Source organism: Ostrea edulis, chromosome 5, assembly GCF_947568905.1.
Source record: "Ostrea edulis chromosome 5, xbOstEdul1.1, whole genome shotgun sequence".
Classification (NCBI taxonomy): domain Eukaryota; kingdom Metazoa; phylum Mollusca; class Bivalvia; order Ostreida; family Ostreidae; genus Ostrea; species Ostrea edulis.
Window position 1 is genome coordinate 38440324 of NC_079168.1, and position 27730 is coordinate 38468053.

Genomic DNA, 27730 nt, shown 5'->3' on the forward strand with positions numbered 1-27730 from the left:
GGGCCTCTTGTTTTAATTCAGATATACTGTTATAGTTCAATCAAAAAGATTTTCTAACTAGTCTGCAGGGAAATTGAGCACCTTATGTTTAATACTTACACTGCAGTGCTGTTTTATAATATATTTTTCTATACTGAAAACTATTTTTTTCGCAGTGGATCACTGAAAATCAGAATGGGTGTTGCTAAAACGAGGAACGGAAGACGAAACAGAACGAAATTTAAGAATTAGAATGGTTATTATAGATTCGATAACACCCAAAATCGGACAAATGCGTTTTACTTTCATTAAGATCATGATTTTAGGAAGTTGTTTACAAGTGGTAAAATAATCTCATATCAAAATTCTGCACCATAAATTTATTAAGCTCAATTAAATGTTTGTAGAAGTTTACAATCTTGTAATTTCGACATTAGCGAGCAGCGACATATGGGTACAGACAAGATTTATATGCCCCTGCCACCCCATAGCACCTTGTCACATGTATATATTTACACAAAATACAGTGTATGTGTGTGTTTACAACGGGAAGTGTGGTATGTATAAAACAACGATAATTTGTGATTTGACAATCAGCAAGTTTTAAGATCTCGTGTAAGATTACTCGTTAACATAGACTGAGTGACCACAGCAATTCAATACTAAATAAGCCAGAACTTCTAACAGCTGATTTCCAATCCAACAACTGGTATCGCATTATTTATATTGATAATCAGATGACTTTTTAATTTTAAAAACATATATTATGTTAGCCTTTTAGCTATTTCATATATTATGAAATAAATCTGTCACTTCTTCTTACTAAGGTCATAAACTTCATCTTAGTTTAAATTGATTCTGTTTCAATTAATTTCTCTTTGGGTTTAACACAAATCCGCAGGATTCTGGTACATGCACAAACTTGCTGTAAATCGATCCAAAATGAAATGTGAAGTTCGATTAACTGCAAGTTCGATCTAGAAAGGCTATGTTTGGGAACATTTTTGGAGAAATCTATCTTATATTTTTCGATGTTGTTTTCGGGGGGGGGGGGGGGGGGAGGCTCATATACATTGGTTAGGTATATAATATTGTCTCCTATGGGAACCAGAAAAAAAGTAATATAAATTGAAAGCTTAATTATATTTGGGTTTTTTTACAACATACATTCACAATCGGTGGGAGAGGTGGAGGGGTCGGAAAATGACATGCCTGGAGAAGGGGATGACAATCACAATGCTCGCTTAATATTTAATATTGTTCATAACTTATTATGATTTTAAGATACATATGTCTTTGTATGAAGCATTGAAACGGTAGATTTTCACCATAACGTACTGTTTGCTTTGTAATTTCTGCTTCCCTTGTTCATAAGTCTTTTGATTTTACAAAATGTTGACCTCATAATATTATTACATACACTATTTTCCGTTCCAGTTTCCGTTCCACAATTTAGCAATGCCCCATCGGAGTCTTTGTGGCATTAAATTGTAGACACTGCAAAAATACTGTTTACTTCGGAATATCATTTTTCTGACAAAGCCTATAATATATTAAAAGTGATATTTTCTTTTCAAAACTTCTAAGAATTTAACATTTCTCTTATATCAGAGTCTTTACATTGCAGTGGATACTAATAATAAGCCTATCATAACGAAATGTTCAGTATCTCTGGCTAATATTGAGAGAACTGGAGATAAAAGAGAGCTGTACCGATTCATGACAGATTCTTCCGATCCAAACTCTACAGAACCTGACATGTTGTGGTTAAGGAACAAGGACTACAATTACGTCATTGCAGATTTCTCTGCAATATATGCCCCTCCTGATAACTTCACACAACCAGATTACGTCGACAACTTTAAGTTAGGAATTGTGAAAGGGAAAATGCAACTAGATTTGCATAAAGTAGATAGAAAAGGTTGGTGTATTATTCCAAAGGAAGGGAATTCTTAAATATATGCATAAAATATACCCAAGGTAAGCTTCATGTTTATTTGAAATTATATTAAATTTAATGTTACTTATCTTTTCAAAGATCCAAACAATCCATTCATAAGTTTGAATAGATCAATATATGAATGCCCAAGTCAACCAGGATCTGCAAATCCAAGCACAGGCGTGTTCCTTTGCAATGTCACCAACCCGAATTTCGACAGACTGTTAGAGGACGGAGATAAGTAAATATTGCATGAATTTAACTCAAATACGTGTAGTATTGCTTCTGACCACAATTCACCTTACATGTACATAGTAAGTATGTATTTAATGATGCTATGCTTGTTTTATCTGTAGTTTGACATTAACCGTAATAGCCGAAAATGGAGGATTTCGAACATTAAAGACGCCATCTAACAGATATGAAAACGACGTCTTCATCGGCCAAACCTCGCAGAAATCAATGCTGTTTCGCTTTGACTTCAAAAAACCACACCACTGTCTACTGAATGAGTCATGCCAATCAAAAGCTTTCACCGTAAACAAAGATATCACAAAGGTGATTTTTTTTAGATAAATGTTATGCGTTGCATGGTGAAAGCATGCATTAAAAAAATGGAGGGATTGGAGGAAATATTTCAAAGAGGCCACTACGCCGCTTCTAATTGTTTACAAACTGTTTTCGATTCATCTTGCGGCTGTTTGCTTGTTTTACATCCCCTCGATAATTTGTCACTCATATTGATATGTCACCAATTGTAGGTGAAAACCACAAATTAAGACATATGCTTAGCGTTTACGGCAGTATCAGTAAGGGTTCTTTAACGTGCGACCGCCTACGGCGACACGGGACCTCTGTTTTAAGGTCATGTGCGAAAGCCCTTGATCTTGGGGAAAATTATATCTAAACTCACGCTTGCAATGATATGTAATGGTTATCTTCTAGCATCCGAGTAATATTCACATTATCAAATAGATGGGCGGACTTCTGTCACGAGTGCGCGGAGCGCACGGGTGAGAGAAGGACCGTCCATCTCTTTGATAATGTGAATTTTACGAGGATGCTAGAAGATAACCGACTTGTCACATATTTCAAAAGCTACTCATTTTACATTTATTGAACCATACATTCAATACAATGGTAGATTGCTATAGTTGCATGTGTATATAAAATTTAATACGCTTTACCCGTAAAACAGCGAAAATTGATTATCCCTGTCAGTATCAATCACATATTGGTGGCCTCATAAATATTTTTTCAGGAATTTAATTCTATACATGTATTTTATACAAATGTTTTGAGAAAACATGTATAATACAAATATTAAAGTAGGAAAAGGATTAAAGACTTGCATTAGCAAACTCTTTATAAAATGAGAGAGAGAGAGAGAGAGAGAGAGAGAGAGAGAGAGAGAGAGATTTAACATTACTGACTGGAAAAAAACTGGGTCACAGGTATGTGTCTATATGTTTCAACGCCCATCGTCAATCGGCGCACGCTTTACCCGTAAAAAGCAAACTAACTTAACGAAAACTGATTATCCCTGGCAGTATTTATCACATATTGGTGGCTGTATAACACAAATCTTAAAGTGGGAAAAGTATTAAAGACTTGCATTAGTAAACTCTTTATAAAATGAGAGAGAGAGAGAGAGAGAGAGAGAGAGAGAGAGCTATTTAACATGACTGACTGCAAAAACGGTCACAGGTATGTGTATACATGTACATGTAGTTGTTACGTAACACTTCTCGTCTGTTTCAACGCCCCAGACATCGATCGGCGCACGCTTTACCCGTGAAACAACAAAAGTAACTTCAAGAAAACTGAATTATCCCTGTCTTGTTTCTATTGTGTAATTCTGATGTTAGTACCGCCCATGCGATAACAAGGTGGGAGGAGCTCGTTTTATCACATATGCGATAACAAAACCCTGTTGGTGATAACCAGATACAATACCTGAACAACAAAAGAAAATCACTGTAAATATGTGACAAAAATATGGTAGGACAACATTTCTTTGCACATGAAACATACAGATATGTAAGAAAGCCGGATAGGCTCATTTTTGAAAACTAAAAAAAAAATCTAATTCGTTATAACGAGTTAGTATTTCGTTATAACGAGTTAATTATCTCGTTATAGCGAGTTAGTTATCTCGTTCTAACGACTTAAATATCTCGTTATAACGAGTTAGTATCTCGTTATAACGAATTATCTCGTTATAACGAGTTAGTATCTCGTTATAACGAGATCATTAACCGCGTTATAACGAGATAATTAACTCGTTATAACAAGTTAGTATCTCGTTATAACGAGATAATTAACTCGTTATAACGAGTTAGTAACTCGTTATAACGAGATAATTAAGTCGTTATAACGAGATACTAACTCGTTATAACGAGATAATTAACTCGTTATAACGAGATATTAAATCGTTATTACGAGATACTAACTCCTTATAACGAGTTAATTTTTATTTTACTTTTTCAAATATGAGACTATCCGGCTTTCGTAGATATACAAGTTGCACTTCGTAAAGAGCAACTCGTATGATACTGGACTTTTGCGAGAAGGACTGACTTTTACAGTCAACGACTGCCTTGGACATTTAAACCTGCGTATTGTATGAAACACGGTAACGTTAGATATATGACATTGTTGGTATATTCTAGTACATGCAAGGTGAAGATAACGAACAGTGATCAATCTCATAACTCCTACAAGCAATACAAAATAGATAGTTGGGCAAACACGGACCCCTGGACACACCAGAGGTGGGATCGGGTGCCTAGGAGGAGTAAGCATCCCCTGTTGACCGGTCACACCCGCCGTGAGCCCCATATCCTGATCAGGTAAACAGAGTTATCCGTAGTCAAATCAGTGTGCCAAGAACGGCTTAACACTCGGTATGAAACACGTCAGACAGCATTTGACCCAATGCGAGGTTGTATTGACGAACTAGATCGTTATAACGACCATAGAATTTGCGAAATGCTGACTTCAATCGAGACTGTTGAAATCCCTGTACCATCAACTTGTTTGTCAGTAGCTTACCTCGATTTAAAAGCTGACTATACCCAGAACAAGCTCTTGCATATCGAATCAGTTGAGATATATAAACACCATATGCAGGTGATAATGGAATATTGCTACATAAATGTGGGAAGTTGACGATGGAGAAGCTGAAATCATCCCGTTTGTCATACAGTTGAGTTGTCAGTTTGCCGTTAATGTCTACTTTCAATAAAATATCTAAGTATGAAGCAGAAGTGGACAGGTATATTGTTACAGTAGGCATGTTACATTTCAAACCATCTGAACGTCTTTCATTTATCCGACAATTATCAAAAATTAAAAACATAAGGCTACTAAGTCTTTGCATGTATACCTAGATGTAAATTTTAACTCGCGCAGATTTAAAAAGTCATTGCATCATGATGAATCGAATGTAAGTTTATTATGCAGGAGCAATGCGTTTCTTTTATCATAAAAATGTGTAAAGTTGTTATACAGCTTTATTCAATCAAACACACACAGGTACAACACAAAGCAAGCTAAACGTACTGACATTTCAGAATTGCATGTAACCATCTGTAGCTATTGAATATATCGGAGAGCTACGGATCCAACCCGTATAAAAACCTTCGATTTACGGCGCTGAAAAATCTGCTCGGATTGCCGCCTCAAAATATAAAAAAAATATCCCTGTCACATTTTCCCACTATACATGTACGGCTGTCCAAAAATTCATTAAAGCCCCATTGTAACCGAAACTCGCAGCTTCAATTGATTTCTTTTGCTGATGTAGCCATATTGGGTAGCAGTCAATTCGAACCCCGTTGCTTTTTATATATATTCATTGTATCCAATATGAAGTTCGTATTCGGTCATCATTTATGATAAACAGGAATACTGGACGTGAAATACGCTCTTGAGTGATTGCCTATTAGCCTGGTCCCTGCGTCCGATTAATCCGTTTTAATACTGACATTTAAACAGAACTTTGGGAGAGGGAGGGGGGATGCAGACTACTGAAAGCCGTGAATCCAATTCAATATTCACTCCTATTTAAACAATTCTTATTTAAACCATTCTTTTTATTCAAACAATTCTTTTTATTTAAACAATTCTTTTTTAACCGAACTGGAATTATTTCATTAAAATATTAACTAACAAGAGGTCCACAACATAGCATTAGAGAAAATGCCATTTGAATGCTTTACACAAACACTATATTATAAACCAATTTAGGTCCCGCTCTGGGGTCAGAACCTCTATCCCGGATATCATGAAATATACAATTTGGGTAGAGACTGTCCTCTCTAGATGATTTTCTTACAGATGTTAGGTTATAAAGAGGAAGATTTTTGAAAATTTGTCAATTTTTTTTTGTTTTTATTCCACTTTTCAGGCCTCCTTAGAACTTGGGAGTCCTGGAATTTGTAAAATACCCCTTTGTCCCAAAGATGCTTCAAACCTAATTAAAAAAGAATTGAATTAGTAGTTATCAAGAAAAAGTTAAAAGTGTTGAACTGTTAACGCACGCCTCACGAGGGCGGACGCTAACTAATTGCAATAGGTCTTATGACTGACTCAGGTGACCTATAAATATTTATGGGGATATTAGGTCATGGAAAAGAGTACGATTATGGAAATGAACAGGGATCGAATTTACTGGGTGCCGAACATGGCTAGCTACGTCATCAAACGAAATCATTTGAAGCTGTGAGTTTTCAGTTCATCTGGGGATTTAATGAATGTATGGAAGTGTGTTTGGACACAAGTATAGTGGGGAAGTATGTTAGAAATTTTTGAGACGGCGATGCAGGGATACAGCGATCTACGGCATAAACCGTACACAGAGTTTTCTCAGCCATTAATCGAAGGTTTTTATAACCCGTGGATCTGTAGCTCTCTGGTCTAACCCGTATTTTCCCAGCTATATCTGTATATTCTAAAGAAGTGAATTGGTTTCCTCTGTTCAATTAATTACGAAAAATCAAAACTCTGTATTAGCACACTTCATAGAAACATATCTATCAAAGGTGTAACATCAAACATAAATGTGTATGCCTTCCACCAAATGGAAAAATCATTTTGACAAAATTTTAACTTAATTTGAAAGATGAATCATAAAGTCTCGTGAAATGCCTCAATTTTCATTATATTAGACACGGGACCTCTAACAATGTGAAATACTCGTCGTTATACATTAATTATTATCTTTTGCAGTGTAGTTAATCACTCGCACACCCCACAAGCTTGTCACTGATTACCAGTACTTATATTTGATACATTTGAAATAAGGTATACATTCTTTAAGATTTGAAATACACACGACATTCCATGTAAATTTCAATACTCGCGCCTTTAGGTACTAAGCTTATGACACGCGCTGATTTAGAAGATGTTTATGGAATTATAATTACACTGAAGCTTCAAAATATCACAAAACACAGTCAAAAATGTAAATACAATTGCTTTTGAAGATATATACATCGATCGCGTCGACACACCCAAATAATAAACGTAAAATGCAGAAAATCTACGTATTTACGGAGTAAGTGGATATTCTTTATATTCTCTAACAATTTATTATAACTATCTCATGTAATATCGATTATTTTGTGTTCTCTTTTGTCCTTTGTACATTATGTATGCAACGTGTCTTGTAAAAATATCACAAATACTAAAACAACCAATTTGATTCTATGAATAAATGTTAAAGATTTACTTAAGTTAATTTATTGAAGTCACACCATGCATTTCCGCTTGTAGTTCGTGTGTACATTATGCATCAGTTTTGTAGTTATAACTCTACCATGCTTAGAAAACTTGAACATTTCTGTATATTGCATCGGTTCATCGTTAAATTCATGTATACCAATATGTCACGAAAAGGTTTCCGTCCATTTTGCTCGTGTCAAAGTCAGCCATTGATTGTAAAAGTCAGGCCTTCTCGCAAAAGTCCACTAATACATCACATCATTTACTTTTGAATTCTATCAAAATTTGATGGAGATTTGCAATTAAACACGGAACTTTTAATTGACAGAATTAAGGTGACATTATTTCAAAAGTGTATTTTTTCTCTGCAGGAGATTTTGTGTGTATAAAATGTCGCCGTAATGCTTGAATTTAAGAGGAATGATTTGATAATCGGGAGGGGGATGTTTTATTGTTTTATATTAGCAAGTGCCGCACCTACGTTTACTGTGTTGGGAACGACTTCAAAAGTTAACTTCTTGTGCGAATCTTTCCGTGTTTTTATGTCTTTCAGAAGTAACAAACTTTTGTATAACCCATTTTAACGGATACATCTTTATTCGAAAGACAATTAAAGCATTAGAAAAAAGTATATTAGTGCAGACTTTAAAGAATTAGAGGCACATCAACTTACCCCTTTCCTGAAAATAATTCTTTTCTTGAAAATCACCAATCACAGCTAAATTCATAATGCATACACCCCTCCCACCAATCGATTCTTGGACACACACCCTTCCAACCAATCGGTTTTTGGACACACACCCCTCCCATCAATCGATTCTTGGACACACACCCTCCCACCAATCGATTCTTGGACACACGCCCTTTCCACCAATCGGTTCTCGGACACACACCCCTCTCATCAATCGGTTCTTGGATTATTTTCTTTAAAGGTTGAAAAATGTCTCAAGAAAAATAATTTGCTGTAATGTTCTTTAGAAAAAAATCTTGGACCTAAAATACCTTATTCATTTGTTTGACTTAAAGGACACATCTCGTGTTTTCAAAGTATACAGAATTATCTGCATTTTGTCTTCCTTATGCTTATAGAAATTAATTGTAATAGGTCGTTCGCTGAAGTATTGTGATAATTAGCCTCAATACGGACTTAAATCTAAGCACCGATTTCAAAAAGCCTAGATAATTAGATAGGTAGTCACGTGGTACAGTGACGTCATATGCGACCTTCGTCGATCAACTTGTAAAAGTAGTGTTAGATATTTTTAAAAACTCGGGTTTTAGGGGCCTAATTTATTTACCATGGTTAACATTTATTTCGATGTTGACAAATTTTCCGAGTCTTATATCTTTTAACCACCAGTGCATACAAATAGCGATCCAAATGTAGCGTGGAAAGCGACTCGTATGAAATCTGCATTTGCAAGTAAATAATGTTTACATGGGTTCGCTGTCTAAAGACTATTTGGTAATTCCATTTCTTTCAACTTTCTTTAAACAACTGTAACTAGCGTTGTTGCTTTTCTAAAATAAACAGTGAACTTATTATCAAATTTATTTTTGGATAAGTTACATAGGCCAAAATTATGATACGATTACGTATCATTGACAACTAGACCTACTGTCACGGGTGCATTTCGGAAAAAAAATTTATCAAATTTATAGTGAAAATCACAATACTTTTAAATTATTCTATTCAAGCAATTTTATTAATCATTATTTTTTTAATCTACACGTTGTTACTTAGGAAATGGCAGCGCGGCGTGCTGTTGTTACGTATGCGTTCCTTTAAAAAAAAAAATGAAAGCATTATAATTCAATTCAAAGTTGGGAAATATTTTTCATATTTTATTATTTATAATTGAAAGTTCAATTATCTTTTATCTTTGAATTTCTTTTTTAAAACTACCAGTTGGTGGAAACTGCGAGCACAAGTTCTGCCTATATGTTGTTACAAGGTGAAGGCCTGTTGGTGCGAGTGTGTGTTGAATTTGAGAGCAGAACGGAAAGCATATGCCATAGGCCTATATGTAACAGTGCATAGCTTCGATAGACCCTATTTTCTCGCAGTTTATCTACGTCTTTGTCCAAGTGCTTGTTTGAAAAAGTAATGGGACTAATTTTACTGTGGGTTTTTTTTATGGCAAAGTCGTTGTGTCGACAATAAATATTCACGTCTTGTCCCTCATACCTTCCTTCGAAAATTAAAAAAAACCCACACAGTCCAAATCTTCTCTACAGACAGCAAGTACACCCTTAAACGGCACAAAACACCCTAATGCCGTGTTATTTACAAGCCGTTAATGTGATAATTGGTTTTTTTTGTCAATTAAATCTAACCTGTTTATGAAATGACTAACAACTGTTTTCAAATCTTTTAGCTCGAGGTCGCATATGACGTCACAGATTATGGCACGTAAAATATCGAATAAAATATGCATATCGCAAGATTTGAATTTCATCGCTTTCAAACTCGAAAACTACGCAAACTGTTTTATTTGAAACACATGTAAAGTAGTTTTAGGCATGAAATGAATTAATTTTGTTGAAAAAATTAAAAAGTTTAGAAACATGCGATATATCCTTTAATTCAGTATCCATTAATAATTCTAACAAATCATGTTAGATGGTAGAAGATGTCATTTGAATTCCCCATCAATTTCATTCAGACTTTTGTGTACATCATAACATGTCGGTCTTAATCTGGACACTACTTCTGTGCTTCTCAATACACTGTTTGCAAATGAAAAATGAAGAAACGAACAATGATTAATCTCATAAATTCCATAAGCAATACAAAATAGATAGTTGGGCAAACACGGACCCATGGATACACCAGAGGTGGGATCAGGTGCCTAGGAGGAGTAAACATCCCCTGTCGACCGGTCACACCCGCCGTGATCCTTATATCTTGATCAGGTAAACGGAGTTATCCGTAGTCAAAATCATTGAGCCACGAAATGTCTGACAATCTGTATGAAACACGTCAGATCAAACTAGATCGTTATAACGACTATAGAATTTGCGAAATGTTGACTTTAATCGAGATTGTTGAAACCCCCGTACCATCAAACTTGTTTATCAGTAGCTTACCTCGATTTAAAAATATAATTCATTATATTTCCTTAATATATTGAAGTACACGTATACAAACTTGTTTCACTATCCCCTAACAGTGCAATGAACTAATTGATATCCTAAAAAGAACTAGGCACGTTAACTTGTAAATTTTAAAAAGTTTTGCAATTTTGCTAATGAAACGTTTTAAAATTCAAAGTAGAAACTTTTAGTAATTGATTATTAACTTTAATACCAATGTTAATTAAACGTTTAAATGAATGCTATCATTCTATGGCAATCTCACTTTATGTGTGGGAAATTACGCAAAATTTATCCGGAAAAGATTGATTGATTGGGGGCCCTCCGCGGAGAGTTGATAACTAAAAAATAAGTAATTCATCAGTATCAGAGAAATGATTATATGCCATATGGTTTAGCATACAGATGTTATAGACCTGGTTTTATTTGTGAGACATTATTTTTAGTACATTCACAATGTATTCATGTGTTTGCACCACGGTCTAGGAAGTTCAGATCATGTATATTTCAACTGCTTAGTTAAATGTATTACGGCAAGAGTCGGTTGCCAAACAATACAACGACAATACCCTATCACAAAAGCAAAGTATCCCATTCTTTTCCGTATTGGGATACGCTCAAAAGTAATGGGTGATTAACAATCTATTGAGGTGGTTTTAGCCTTTTTACTTCAAATTTCACTTTTCATTTACAATTGGCAATGCATAAAAATTTGATTTTGTAGAATCAATTTACATTTTCCTGGGATGGATGGTCTGATTCGCTCTCCGGAATGGGAAGGTATACAATTCAGGAGTTTCTTCTTAAACCGAACGAGAACGTGAATCCAAATCTTACAGAGCCAAATCCTTGGGATCCATCCAAGTCATTCGACTTTAGTGACTCGGAAAGATATTTTACATACACACCAGATCAACCGGGAATGTACGCCTTTCTCCTGAATGTAATAGATAATGCAAACAATACTCAATATGCAAGAACTCTGGTTTTATATGATAATCAATCTTCAGTTACCATCGATACTAATTCGCCCCTAATTGCAACAAGTGCAGCAGAAGAGACAAACTATAAATGGCAGAATAGTCTGACTACCGACATATCCATCTCCTGGAGAGGACATTTCAGAAACACATTTCATGAAAACAATAAACTCTTAGTTCCTGTAACACCCTATAAATACTACAATCATTATGTAAAATTCCACAAAGCTGTGCCGGATAAGCTAGAGGATAAAGACGGCGATAGAACACTGGCACGTGTAACAAATGTGCACGGTATCGTTGGATTTCAATACACATATCGACATGTGAATCAGGGAAGTCAACCACCGTCTGATTGGAATCCTGTAAGCGATATAAACTCACAAACAGCATCTTTCAATATCCCAAGGAGTAATGGAGATGGTTTAAATGTGTGGGTTAAAGCCACTGACGTCCTTGGAAATAAACAGATTGACGTCATGCAAGTTTACTTTGACGAAACGCCTCCAGATCCTTTAACACAAAGGAGCGTCAACTTCATCAAAAATCTGAAAAATTCCACCTTTCCTTTCTCAAGTCGGTGAGTATATCTGGAAATGATATGATTGTATAATGCTTGATAAAATCTAAAATAATGTCAACAACATTTTCTATATCAACAGCTTGGAGATTAGTGCTCATGACGGAGAAAGTGGTATACACAAAATTAGTTGGATTCTAAAGTCGAATCACAGCGACGAAGTCTTCCAAACTGGTTTGATACCTGGTAACAAATCAGAGGTATTTTACCGAGTTCTGAGACCTTTCTCACCAAATATAAGATAAATCATCATTAGATAAAAGCATTGCGCCACTCTTTAAAATAAATGGACGATTGAATATTACTTTGGGTCGTATGCAATTATTAATTGCAACGTTTTTCATTGAGTAATTTGTCACTGATCAGTAAATACTCTATTACAGATGGAGCTTGTTCATCTTGATGGATACAAAAACCATATGGGCGACTATTTTTATTACAAACATTACATTGAAGTTAACAACTGTTGGATGGTGGTTTCCAAGGAAAATTTTCAGACTGAATTTATCAATTTGGAGCTCACGGCCTATAACCGCGCTTTGGAATCAACTAACTTCACCTTGATGGTACATGATTTGAATGCTTTCTAAATTTACATACGATTTGCAGCAGATTATTCTTCAACCATACCTTCAATGTCGACATTTTATCTTTCAGATACCGGATTTAGAATCCTTAGACGGAATAGACGATTGTAAGTTTAAATGTAATAAGACGTCGCGTGTCAAGTGAATACATTTTTTGTGTGAAACGTTAACATACGAAGAAAAATATAAAACTTATGGATAATTATTATTAATTGATAGGATTTACATCCCCATATGATTTACCAACGATAAAGCATATATCTCATTATTCCAACTTTGTCACCTGTTGTGATCAAAAACAAAGAAATGATGTTTAGACTACACAACACACACACACACACACACACACACACACACATGATTAATCACTGTTCGTTATCATCAAATATACGAAAGGCGAAGAATTCGAAGTAAAATTGTCCGTGCTTAATATTATTTATTTCTTCACTTATGGCAGTTATGTTCATATATATATATATATATATATATATATATATATATATATATATATATAGCGTTAAAATCCAACAACACTCAACATCCAAAGTGTCGGATTTGATAGTAGATACGAGGTCAAATCAAAAAGGATAAAAAAGCACTAAAAAGACCAACAAAACGAACTGTGAATTGTCAAATTTTCGGAACGCCCTGTCCCTTCTTCAGGACGATAGAATATTTACATAGAAAACTAAAACTACACCTAAACTACAAAAGCTTATAACAAACAAAACGTCTACATAATAAAATTATCGAGTGTAGCCTGTGGCTATAGAAAAGTTTGTTCCCGTCGAGCGTCAGGACTAAATGGACTAATCAGTCCTACGCTGATTCAAGTCGAAAACAAAGAACGAGTTAACACATAACGACGTCTTATGCGAATGAAGGGGAAATTTTTTTTCGTTAAGCATATTATGACGTCACAGATAACAACAAACAATTTCACAGTAAGCTATTGAGAGCAAGTTTTAAAGTCTTAATAAAGTGTCAAATATCCAGAACAAATAGATGAATGTCTTTCTAAAGACTTTATTTTAGAGGCAACAGCACTTGTTCTACAAAACAAAATAAAACAAAACTACACTCGGTTTTTAGAGGAATTATTGTACCAAAAAGTTAAACAGATGACAAAATGGGGAGAATAATGAAGAAATATACCTATTTCAACAGCAGGAGACAATTAAAAATCTTAGAGGACTGTTTCGCAATGAATTCAGATGAAAGGTGAAGATAACGAACAGTGATCAATCTCATAATTCCTACAAGCAATACAAAATAGATAGTTGGGCAAACACGGACCCCTGGACAGATATGAAGTGTTCCACAAAAAAAATTAATTGATGTGATAACATGTGCTGGATGTGGAAAACATTATATCGGTGAAACGGGGACTACTCTGCGAACTCGTATACGAGTTCATAAACAACACATTTCAGTACCTGAATATAGAAAAATTAAAGTTAGTGAACATTTAGATGTGTGTGGCCACGGGCAATTCAGTGTATTTCCATTTTATAAACTTTATACAGAAAATACTATTTAGTATCGAGTAAAACAAAGACACTATTTTTTAAAAAGCTGTCTTACTGTGAAATTGTTTGTTGTTATCTATGACGTCATAATTATGCTTTACGTAAAAACCCTTTCCCTTCATTCGTTTATGACGTCGTTACGTACGTGAAATGTCAGGACGCCTTTATGACGTCAGACCATTTCAAAACTATTTTAAAATGTAACGCCTGAGGATTATGAAATGAAAGCGCTTGCGTTAAAATTATAACTTTGTATGCTGTTCATTTTATTTCTTTTAATATCTTATACCAGACATTGTGATTTTTAAAACAGAAAAATAATTTGGATTACAATTACTGTCTATTTAAATATATACATGCACTGTCTATCTATATATACAATCAATTTCTATCTATATATAAAAACAATGTCTATCTATAATCTTAGTCTTTTTATATATACAATCACTTTCTATTTATAATCACTGTCTATTTATATATACAATCACTTTCTATTTATGTTCACTGTCTATTTATATATACAATCACTTTCTATTTATAACCACTGTCTATTTATGTATGGTTCCACGTAAAAATCAGGCAAAATCGCATTTTCGTGATAAGTCCATGTTCACGAAATGAACCCAAACTTAGCATACTAACTCACCGTAATATGTTTGGCAAACATACAAAGTAGTTTTGATTTATTTCGCCTTGTTCCAAAATTATGGACAGATAATTATGAACATGGAGAATTCACGCTTAGTGCAAATCTATACAAAACACTACTTGTAATCCCTTTGAAATCTAAGAACAGCAAAGCAGGTATGAAAATATATCATTATATAACATTAAACAAATAAAAAAGGCATGCTCTGAAATAAATATTTTTTTTGAAAGTTTCAATATAACATTTTAAAACCTCTCTGAATGTTTCGATTTTAATGCAATTTCGGTTATCGTTCTTGAATTTAACCTCGATGATCGCTAGGGGCGCTGCTTTGTCAACACACAAAGTGCTCGGAATATGGCGGATCCAAAACTGAATGCCGTGTAGGACAATATTCCGACAGAGTGTGAACTACCATCAAGCCTCCTCTAAAGGAAACGAATATATTTACCTTCGGAGAGTGTCAGAAATACATTGATGTATATGGCGTCACTGAAGATAGAACGTGTGTGGAGCAGCCGACAACGAAGACCGAGCAACATATCTTATATGACATGTCACCAAGTCGGCGCATTCCGGTAATTTCAAATGGTGTGATTTACATATTTAATAAGTCAAAATTCGCAATATTTATTATTCATGTTATTACTAGCATAAAAATCATAACGAATGTTGTATTATACAATGTAGCATTGCATGAGACGACTGTGTGCAGATGACACCCACTCCCTTGTTTCAAAAAGTCATACTTTCAACAGTTACGCTATGATATGTTGTAGGCCTAGGCTAGTCGACGGCATGTTTCACTATCAAACTTCCCGTCTCCTGCTCAGTGAGCATGTTTCATTTGTAATGGTCTGCAATAATAGCAGACATCTACGTATCCTCCACACAAACGCCTCTTGTCTCAGATAGAAATGTAGATTATGCCTAACTGAGGATCAATAGGAGTAGGTATCATCTCAAAAGAGTGTGGTTTTATGTACTACATGTAGATTTCAGTCGAATTTGCATATAAAAATTTAAGACATGATACAACTTTGTGAGATGCAATGTTAAGTATATAATGTGATCATACCCTTCACAAGTTACAAGTCACAAGTCACAGATAGCTAAGTGGTTAGGTATCTGGATTAGCATGCCGGAGGTACCGGGTTCAAATCTCAGAATGGATGGGATTTTTTTCTTCAATTTATTTTATATACACATTATTGTTTTTTCCTTCAAGGTGTTCTATATAAACACACACAAATTTTTTAAATATTATTTCATATGCACAAAATCATTTCTTTTAGTGGTCACCATTCAGCTCTTGACAAATCGGAATTCATATTTTAAAAACATATGCATACTATTAGACATATCAAAGAAAATATTTAGGGTCTGTAGTTTTTTAAAGAATTCCATTTTATTGTAAAACAATTCATAATGTTAATTATATCTTGACATTTTTATTAGATATCTATTATATTACTATTAAAGTCTGCCTCAATCTGATATGGTCATGGGGACTGGTTAATGTATGGGTTCTTGAATTTATATTTCTAATAATAATATATAAATATAACAAAGATCAAGTCATTTAGCTAATGTATATTTCTTTAAAGTTTTCATACCAGCATCATGGAGTGTCATTACCATCACTACATGCATTGGAAACCTCTGGTAAATACATGTAGCACATATGTACCAATGAATCTAAAGTGTAAATGTTTTATAAACCTCAAACTTGGTAGAGCAGTATAATATTATATAATAATCCTGATATACAAGCACTATATGACCCCTTCTGATAATGAGGTCAAAGTCAACCAACCCCCAACCCACCATTATAGGAAAATATTGGTCACTCAGAAACCAGACTCAAAACCTGATACAGCTGTTGCCCTGACTAGTACCCGAACCTACTTGTCACTGATTTAGAATATTTGGAACACCTTCTCAATGCCATATACAAGTTTCTTTAAGCATTTCTTGTTTTCAAAAGTTTTATATGCTGTTTTAGTATTTTATTCTTTCTAACTACATGTATAATTTAAAAATCAATGTGTACTATGACTACTAGGCTCTGAGTCGTGTACTTTATTGAAAGTTTTATGATATAAAATGTTCAAACATTCTCAAAAACTAGAGAAATATATATTATATACATGTATGTTGAGGAGAGAAAAATAAATAAATTCTTGTGTCCTGAAAATCAGTGTCTATCTTATTGTATTGTAGGTCTCTGCAAAACCCAAGGATATACTTAAAGTGGTAACAGGAGGAAAATCAATCGAACCAAGTGAAAGTACAAGACACTATTACAAAAGGAAAGCAAAGGAGTCCATAAATTCAATGTTGAACATCAAGACAGTCTAAAATATTGAATCCAAACAAAATATCAAAACTCTATGAAGAAATAAATGACAAATTGTCAAATAAACATGAAAGCATTCTTATATATGGTGTTTTATTCAAATTATTTCAACTGAAATTCCTAATGTACCTAAATTCGAAAGGGAAACAACTTATGAAAAAATTAAACACCAATGGGTTGAATTGTGTAATGAAGTTGTGTTGACATGCAAAAATACATGTATAATGTGATGCATCACAGAATAGCTCAAATGGTCTATTTTATGCAATTATTGGGCTCTTCACCCACCCCTTTCTGGATGGAGAAGGTAAATACACGAGTAACAAAACCTCCATTCCCACCCTTATATTTTTTTCTGGATCTGCCTCCGTTTTGTAAATATGTTCGTAACAAATATATTTCTGTGCTCATTTGTTCCTTTATCATGTTTATGCCTTGTTTGGGGTTACACTTTTAAAAAAGTATGATTTTGAAATAAAATTTTTAAGCTTCAAAGAACTCTTCCGCGTACATCTTTCAGTATACAGTTTATAAAGGATCTAAACTTACAAGTTGCAACTGTTAAAAAATCTTATAGATAATGGAATGTATTGATGAAATAATTAAGGATTCATTTTCAATTCACTTTACAGACACTAATATCTACATGGATTATGTAAAACAGTTGTTTTGTCATCTGAAAGCAACCTGTAATCATACTTGGTAAAAGATAGTGCCATAGACATGATAAATGAGTCAACTTACATTTTTTAAACTACATTATTGAATTTTAAAACAATCCCATTTCTACATTACATGTATTTTCATAAAATTATATAAAGTCAATATAAACTGTCCAAATTTTACAATATTAATGACACAAATGTCTGCAGTTTCTGTTCTGATTTTTATTTTTTCCTGAACAAACATATATATTATACGACTGTAAAAACGTACATTTCACTAAAAGTTTTTGTTCCACTCTTACAAAGGATTCATAAGGAAATCAAGTGCTAAAAAGTTTTATTTTAAAATTTGCGCCATATCATGTTTCTAGAATTGTTAGCCAAAGTTTAAAATGTCCAGATGCTTTGAAATAAATGTATTAAATTTCATATTACACAGAGCAAAAATGAATTCAAAATGATTTTTCAAATAAAAGATATTTTCAATGAATTATTCAGGGTAAAACACAAAAGTTGATAAATTATAGGATTCCCTTGAACATGTTCAATGTATTTTCAGTTTTGTTTTTCTAAAGATATACGTTTTTAAAGAACATGGGCATTCATTCTCTTTATACTTGGGACTAAAATGCCAATCTCTTGTTATTCGAGCAACCTACAACGTACGTCGTTGACCAGCCTCACAAGAGTTGTTAATAGGTGAATTTCAAAATGAAAAACAATTGCCAACCAAGCATTTTTTCTTTAATCTGTTAATTACCCACAAACTCACAACTATCCAGCCAAAAATACTTGCAAGTTAAACTCTCCATTCAGTGCAAAATATCCTATAAAGACCGGTCTAATAAGTTGTTTACAAAAACCTGAGGAAATCTGAAAGATATGGGTTAATAATAAACGGACTTTCGATCCCGACCCAAAATGCTATGCATCGTTTCTTGCATTTGCATCTATAGACATATCATTATGGTATGTAAACACATAAAGAAGATCATTTTAGATATTTATAAATATGATAATTACTAGAACATGACAAAAAAGTGTGCTTGTTGAATAGTTTGTAAGTAGAAGAAAATTTAAAAACATGAAAATATATTATTTTCCCGCCATTTTTCACAATCTTCATATATTTTTTTCCGAGTACAGTAAAAACTTTCAAAAAAAATATTGAGTAAAAATTATTCAATAGCATGTACTTCATCCGTCTAATTATAAAACTTTTTTGAAAGTGTTTGCTGTTTCGAAAAAAATGGTCTTAAAGTTGGAATGTTTTTCCGTTAGAAAATCCTTTCGTTAACTACAGGAACGGTTACCATGGTAACACATAACAAATACTCACTATGACAACAGAAATTCGTAAACAGTAGCCTTCTTCTTCATTTTATATAAGCCATTTAAAAATGTATGATCTTTTCATTTAACAAAACCTTTAAGAATATATAGCATTTTTATGAGTCAATTTTGGTCAAAACATGGGTATTCTATTTTTAGTAACACAGCTCTGTGAAGGTGCGTCATATGAAAAAAATATTATCACCGAATGATTTCCTATAAACAATGTTACTATATATATAAGTATCGGCTCGATCCCTGACGGTCGACTTATCACCCTCTGCCTGATTTTTACATGGAACCATACTTATATATACAATCACTTTCTATTTATAATCACTGTCTATCTATATATACAATCACTTTCTATTTATGTTCACTGTCTATTTATATATACCATCACCATATATTTATACATGTAATCATTGTATATTTATATAGATATAATCACTGTCTGTTTATTTATATATACAATTACTGTCTATTGATATACACATGTATATAATCACTGTCGATCTATATATGCATTCACTGTAACAATATTTTGTAGTGAACAAATGTATAATATCTTAATTTTGCACGCACATGTAATGATTATGTACCCCATCGAGATATTTTCTAATGAATTATCATCGAAAATGTCTGATAGATTCTGGGCCAACAAATCTGCGTGTGGTAGAAACGTTCGACAATGGAGTACGGTTGCAGTGGATTATCTCCCCTACCTGTTACACGATAACAAGAATTACTGTTACGGGGGTATCAACTGGCGGGAAAACGGTTAATCGTCTGGTTGACAAGAACTCCGATTACTTCGATCTCACAGGGCTGGACTCAGAGACGACGTATAACTTATCTTTCGTCACAGAATATGGAAATCAGAGAAGTGATCCAGTATTTCTCACGTTCCGTACCATGGAATCGCCAGCTGCTCTTACTACTGGTGCAATTGCTGGCACATCCGCAGGTGAGTTACATTAAATTTTCTCAAGTTTTAACGTCCCAATGTACCGTGGTTACCTGCTTTTTTTTATTGTTTTCTTGAACGAACAAGCTCACGAAATCATGTAATATGTAAAGTACAGTTTTCTATCTGAAAGAAAATACAGTAGCAAATGTTACTTTCCCATTAATAACATTATGTATGCCTGACATTATATTTCTAAAGAACATAATCAAATCATACACAGGATGACCAAAGACATCATAGAGTATAATGATATATATACGGAAGCCCGTTTAAGACCTATCAAACATATATTTTTGATTTGAAATAACGAATTTCAGAATAAGGTTTTTCAAGCATTAAACTTCGTTTCAACGGATTATATTCGTCATAACGAATTTGTAAACTTTGTAATAACGGATTTCAAAATTTGAAATAACGAATTAAATTTTTAATACAAATTCGTTATATCATACTACGTAATTCGTAATAACAAAATTTTATAATTTATACTGATTTTGTGATATTGGGATATAGGGCTCCGGCGGGTGTGACCGGTCAACAGGGGATGCTTACTCCTCCTAGGCACCCGATCCTACCTCTGGTGTGTCCAGGAGTCCGTGTTGGCCCAACTATCTATTTTGTATTGCTTATACATGTAGGAGTTATGAGATTGATCACTGTTCGTTATCTTCACCTTTCATCTTTGTCCAACTACATGTATCACGAAATTGCATTCATTGACTATTCCTTTTCACAAATTAAACCTATTAAAATCTATAATTTAAAACTAACATAATCTTACTAGTTCTAGATTTTGTTATCACTAATCATAAACTAATTTGATATCAACGATTTTATAAACCCATGTGTTGCATTTGACAATTTGATATAACCATTCTAAAATTTGAGTTTTGTTATGACAAATTAAATTAATTCGGTATAAGAAAAATTGATCTGTTATAACGAATTCTGGAATTCTTTTAGGCAAATTCAAAAATATTTTGATAGTTCTTAAATGGGCCTCCGTAGATAGATAAATGAACGTATAAAATGATTCTAACGGTGTTAGATAGCATCACATTTGCTACACTATTATTCATATAATTCGTAATGAAGATGATGTACATGTTTGTAGCTCTTGCGATTTTGCTTGGGGTTATCATTGGTGGCGTGATCCTATGGAGAACTGGAAGGTTGACAGTCACCAAACAGGAGCTGCAAAGGCGTATGACGGTTGCAAGACAAAGAATTCAAAACCGTTTCACAGTTTATGTAAGATAATCAGAATGGCATGAGTTCAATTTGCAAATTTTCTAACAAATCTTACAAATAACACTGTTTTAACAGTGTATATACTATAGAACGTTTAAAGTAATTCCACCCTCCTGTGACGTCATCAGATTTTGCAAAATTAATGATTTATTTAGATTTTTGCATGATAGGAACATACATTTTGTTAGAATCTTATCCTATAGTTATTGTAAAAAAATCTTGTTAAAAATAAGATATTTCAAAAGTCTAAGTTATAGATGAATAATCAATGATACGTTTCAAAATAGTGAATCCAAGGGTAATAACTCTGTTTCTAATGATTTCTTTATCAAGTATATTATGCGATATATTTCCTTTATTTTTTTACAGACATTTTGTATATCTTTGTGAAGATACAGTTTCGTGGAATTGTTATGAATGCTACTATATCGTTATAACAAGTTTGTATGGAATCTTAATAACGCTGTTTAAGGAAAATTGCAGTTTTCTGACGGTGATATATGATTCTGTTTATGTTCGTCTCACATCTTAAAAAATTTGATGACCTATGCATTTTATTTGATAATTTGTTAGTTTTAACTCTAATGAATGGAAATAAATATATATTTCAAACTTGTATCAGATAAAACTGCGAGTATGGAGTTACATTAAGGCAATTATTTATGAAGTGACATCATTGCCATTTTTTGCAAATCAAATGCTGTCGACTGATTACGAAACTGGTTTTTGAATATTGTAATAATATTTGTGATATATGTTTTATAGCTATAATACATAGATGTAAGTGGTGTGTTTTAATGATGTTTAGTATATTACAACAATTAATTTTGTCTTTCTACTTACACAAAATTCATAATGTATACGGACGTCGGTTAATCTGGCGGCAGTCGTATGTTTACATAGTCTCTGAAACGTTCTAATGTTCCACATGAACGTTGAGTGAACGTCAATGCACGGTGAACGAACGCAGAGTGAACAGTGTGTGAACGCTGAACGCAAATGATCGCATCCAATGTCGAGATGTGGCGTGTATAATCATTCTCTGTTGACCTCTTTTAAAATTTACACATGTACATACAGATAAGTATGTAAGTTATTATTAAAAAAAAACTATCGCTAATCAATTAAAGGGACTGTTTCACGATTTTCCCCAAAATTTTCTTTTTCACTTTTGATCAAAATCTACTGTCTAATGTGTTTAAAAGAGTTCACATAAAAATTAAGGTTATACACTATCACAGATGCTCATTTTAGAGAGTTTATTTTTTGTTTTGTAAACAAAGATTGTGGTATGTTATTGTTTACGAAATTTTCAAAATAAATGGATATCGATCTAAGTGTATTATATCTTTCACATTTCAGGCATTTTTAAGTGTAAATGTGTCATCTAAAAGTTAAAATTTGTGACTATGCAAAATTAAGATGCTTTATATTACAAAATCAATATTTCACTTGCTTGTTTGTATACATAAAAAGACTCGAGTCTTTGTTTACATAACACATATTTCAGTCTAAAACATTGCTTTTATTCTTGCATTCAGAAGGTCAAAATCTTGGCTGTCAATATTGAATGAGTTATATTTTTAATGTTTACCATCAAAAATGAAAAATATTTTTATCAAAAATTGTGAACCAGTCCCTTTAAGCTACCTTGATATACCCGCCATAAGCTCTATATCTTGATCAGGTAAACAGTTATCCGTAGTCGAAATCAGTGTGCCAAAACGGCCTAATAATCGGTATGAAACACGTCAGACAGCATTTGGCCCAATGATACATGTAGGTTGTAATAACACTCTAGATCGTTATAACGACCATAGAATTTCCGAAATGCTGCAGTATAAATAAAATCACAACCATTGTTTTCCACAGAATGAAGATGATGATATATATATCTACGGACAAAAGGAGTTTGATAAATCTGACAACTGGATAATACCCCAAAGCTCCATTGTTCTGGAAACACTTATGACGAGTGGAAGGTTTGCTGATATTTATAAAGTCAGGTATCAACCTCGAAACAACACTGTGGAAAGGGGTGCTGTTGTTGCGAAAATACTGAAAAGTAAGTTTTGGAATCCTAGAAAGCATATTATCTTACTCCGAAAAATTCAATGAAATCAGAACAGAAAGTAATTGAAGGCAGATTTCATTAATCCATCATGCTGATGAAATATGATTCTTGTGTGCGCTGTTCATGTATAACTTTCAGTATATTGTATGCCAATGAAAACTCAACACTACCCAGTGGATTAGTGGGTGTAGTTTTTTTTCAACATTTTCTAGGTGGATATACGGAGGAAAATGAATTGAGTATGCGAGCAAAAATCAATTTTCAAGCAACACAAGTTGGGGAACATCCAAATATACTTCGCTTCTTAGGTGCTGTCATAGACGATGTATCACGTAAGTCCAGAAGTATCTATCGGACACCGAATTAGCATTTGGGACTCAGTATTGATATCTCCCTATATAGTATGCGGTACGAAGGCCTTGTGTAGTAATATTGCTCATCGTACTTCTACCAGGTTTGGGGCCTGCTCGCTGCCAGGCGAATGCCCCAAATGTATTTGAGCAATTCTTGAGTTTTGTAGGCATGCTTTCTCAGTATAGTGCTAGAATAAACACATAAGCGGTGTCCACTTTTTGATAGGCAATAACGTGTTGGGTTTAGACTGAGTAACGCACAGCTTGCCATTACTAATTGCAAGTTGTCTTTGGATTAAATTCTTTAAATCCTAGGCAGATTCTAGGAGCGGTTGGATGTCAATAGATTGACTTTCCCAGATTTTGAATTTGAGTTCTGGGGATAAGTCCCCCAAGTACATCGTGGCAGCTTGTATGCTGGGGGAAAAAAGGGGGGATAGTAAAATTGTAAATGATCTGAAGGTTGAAACACTCACCCTGGCTGACTTGACACGTCTCACTTGGGTAGGGAAAGGTAATGCGGGTGTCGGCGGTAGAAAGGGGACAGGAGTAATCTCCGCGGGACGCTTTGGCTGCCTCTCTGATGGGGGTCCCCTCCTAACCCCCCTTTCCCGGGAAGGAGTGCCAATTGTCTGACGGCCGCGATTGGACTGCGCGTTACTCCCTGGGGTTCTAACGGGTGGCATTGATCGTGAGTAGCCTGTTACATGGCAATGCATCGAACAAATGTTGGCGGATTAAACTCCAAAATTTTTGTCAAAAGTAAATAAGTGTTGATGGAGGTCACTTCCGGTGTACAGAAAGTGATTAGTTCGTACCGATAACTCTCGCACCAAGGAGTAGAATAATTTCCAAACTTCCTTGATATTGCTGTTAACATTTGAAACCTGTAAACATTTTCCACGCTTTGCGTTTATCGTAGCACATATTTTTCGATGCATTATGTAGGAAATGCACACTGCGTCCAGAAACCCGACATTTGAGTGTTGTCGTGCTAAAACTAAAATTCTGCTGCTGCACAAATGGGTCAATAACATGCCACAAAATAATCCCAACATATTTCAAGCGATTAAACTCTTTCGGTGACCATCTTCTGTCTCAGCAAATACACCCAAACTGGCACTTTTACATCTGAAGTTATCAATACTGGTCACTAGTCTGCGTGGCGTTGTCATCAACTTGGAAAAACTTCATGATCACCCGAGTGGTAGAGGGTGATACATGATTCAGATAACAGAACATACTTCCTACGTTTCTTAAAAAGGTGAAGATAATGATCAACATTCGAACGATGACGAAACCTGATTACAGATCGGCGGTGGTTCACGGTAATCTAACTGAGTTTTTTTTATGGTTTATTTCTAAATTGGTGTAAATATTGGAGAACGGAAATCGATGTATTCTTTGGTTTTGGAAAGCACAGATCTCCTTAGCAGTTTTATGTGCGGTCTCGCAAAGTAATGCAGTCAAGCCCGATCTTCGCATAATACGTTCATTTCGGTTTTCTGGTTCATAAATGGTCCTCAGTGGAGTAGGGAACGGTCGCGAGAGTCGTTTTCTTCATGACCGGGGAGTGATGGGTGTGATCCCTGCTCGTATATTGGCCTTGATTAACCTTAAACGATAACATAGCTAGTGATTACTCCTTCGCAAAAGAATTCACAATGAAAAAGTGTGGGATTCTCAGACAAAATCTTAAGAAAGGAGGTGTTCTGACGCAGCATGCGTTGGTACGATTCAAAGCCCACATTGCTATTGCATGGAGCACTATACACAAGTCTAAAATTCCTCACCACCGATGACGTGAAATATTTCTCAAAGACACTTGAAACAAATTAAAAACCGAAGCAGTGGGACCTGTGAGTCGTAATAGTTAGGTAAGGTGTAAAATAGTGCACCTATGGACTCGTAGCGCCCTTGTTTGGCCATTTTGAGAATTTCCTGTTACATTGCTTTTTCTGGAGGTCTTTAGATCACCAAAGTGCTCTAAATAACAGTTTACCATCGGCAAATGCTTCTGTGCGTAAGGCAGATACCACAACCGTTATAAAATTATAAAATACTGTATGCTGTGTTTTATCTCGTGCAAGTAAGGATTCAAAAGAAAGCTCACAGTTTCAACTTGAAATAAGTCGAGAAAAAACAAATAACTCTAAAACTATGCAGTAACTAATATCTAGAATAATGGGAAAGTATTCATATCTAAGATTATATTTCCTTATGTAAATTGACCTTGGTTTTGGTGTCAATGAGAGTAGAATGCTTAATTTTTCTTCATATTTCCTAGTTGGTCCATACATGATTCTGGAGTTATGCAATAAGGGACAACTCAGGGATTGGTTGTTGCAACAGAAGAATGCTGTTAATGATGACATCATTGAATCACTCTATCGCATCATTTACGGAATTTCTAAAGGGATGTATCATTTGGAAAATAGAAAGGTAGTTAAATCATCGACAATATGTGTATGTCTAAATACTAAAAGGTGTTCCAAAAGAAAATTTTATAATACGATTTCACAACATCTTTGGGACTGTGATTAAAAAAATTTAACATTGTAAAATTTTCAGAGAGAAAAAGAACAACCTTCGACAGGGTTCTATTCCGGAAATTATGTTAATAGAATATCAAACGGATATGTTGCTGATTGAGTATGTTTTAGACTTAATGAATATTCTGTGAAATGAAACATTTAATATATCATCCTAAACGTATTTAAGAAATGAAACTTATAATGCGTAGCGCATTGATGAAAAAGTTTTCCGTCCAATGTTTCGTTTGATACATGCATCAAACAAAGAATTATAAGTTTTATTTCTTATCATTTAATTATATTTTTAAGATAGAAAAACAAATAGTTTCTCCCATCAAAAAGCTTGAATTAACGTTTCTGAAATGGCGCGTAGGAATACATATAGGCAAGAATGAAAACAAAAACAAAACGGCATGGTTGTGCGTTCAGGTCAGTAACAGTTACTGTGTAGATTTAAATGGATTATACGCCAAATTAAAGGTGCAATGGTTAAAAGCTTAATTAAATATAAAGGAAGATAACAAGTGGTGACTGGATTTATGCTGCATCATGTTGGAGGAGACGTTGAACACTGGTTGTGTCGGAACGGTGGAATGCGATTCGGCTCCATTTCAATATCGAGGAAAACGTTCAAAACACACTCGTTGACTGAGCCCATATAACGCAGTTCAATTTCATTGATATTTACCAGATCAAAAGTCGCCACTTGTTCCGTCATGTTATCGATCTCGTAAAGCAGACGATTCATACCGGGAACTCGTGTAATATGTCTACTTCTACCAGTAAGTGGTCTACGTCATCAAATTGACTATTCTGCCACGTCATCGCCTATGTATGTTGTTTCTTTAAATTAATTTGTATTTTATTCATATCTTTAGTTGTGCTAATTTTTGATAGCAATGAAAAACGAAAATCAAACAAATGCATTTCGTTATATATAATGCTTGTGTGGAAAATCCCGTTCTATAAATAGCGCTAAAATTAGAACGGGGAAGACGCATTCCAGAGAAAAGTAGTCCCGCGTGCTTAGTGCAGATGAACTCCGAACGAAATTTTGACAGAGAAATCAAACAAATTTTTCAACCAAGCAGCATCGTTTTTAAGTCATCACTTTAAAAGTTATTAA

The 27730-nt window shown here is 34.2% G+C and overlaps 1 protein-coding gene and 1 long non-coding RNA gene across 2 annotated transcripts in view; both read left to right on the forward strand.

The window, feature by feature from the left end:
* The window catches only part of LOC125651936 (uncharacterized), a 55948-nt gene that overhangs the window by 22866 nt on the left and 5352 nt on the right, over positions 1-27730 (forward strand). The window contains exons 10-21 of the mRNA XM_048880787.2: positions 1607-1900; positions 2018-2159; positions 2275-2476; positions 11466-12301; positions 12384-12501; positions 12685-12867; positions 12959-12995; positions 20072-20389; positions 21507-21643; positions 23516-23708; positions 23930-24049; positions 26358-26512. Of these exons, the coding sequence (XP_048736744.2) occupies positions 1607-1900; positions 2018-2159; positions 2275-2476; positions 11466-12301; positions 12384-12501; positions 12685-12867; positions 12959-12995; positions 20072-20389; positions 21507-21643; positions 23516-23708; positions 23930-24049; positions 26358-26512 (2735 nt within the window). The remainder of the gene's footprint in view (positions 1-1606; positions 1901-2017; positions 2160-2274; positions 2477-11465; positions 12302-12383; positions 12502-12684; positions 12868-12958; positions 12996-20071; positions 20390-21506; positions 21644-23515; positions 23709-23929; positions 24050-26357; positions 26513-27730) is intronic.
* On the forward strand, positions 14916-17507 carry LOC130054890 (uncharacterized). Its single transcript, XR_008803263.1, has 2 exons — positions 14916-15644; positions 17290-17507. It is a non-coding gene; the product is annotated as an uncharacterized LOC130054890 (long non-coding RNA).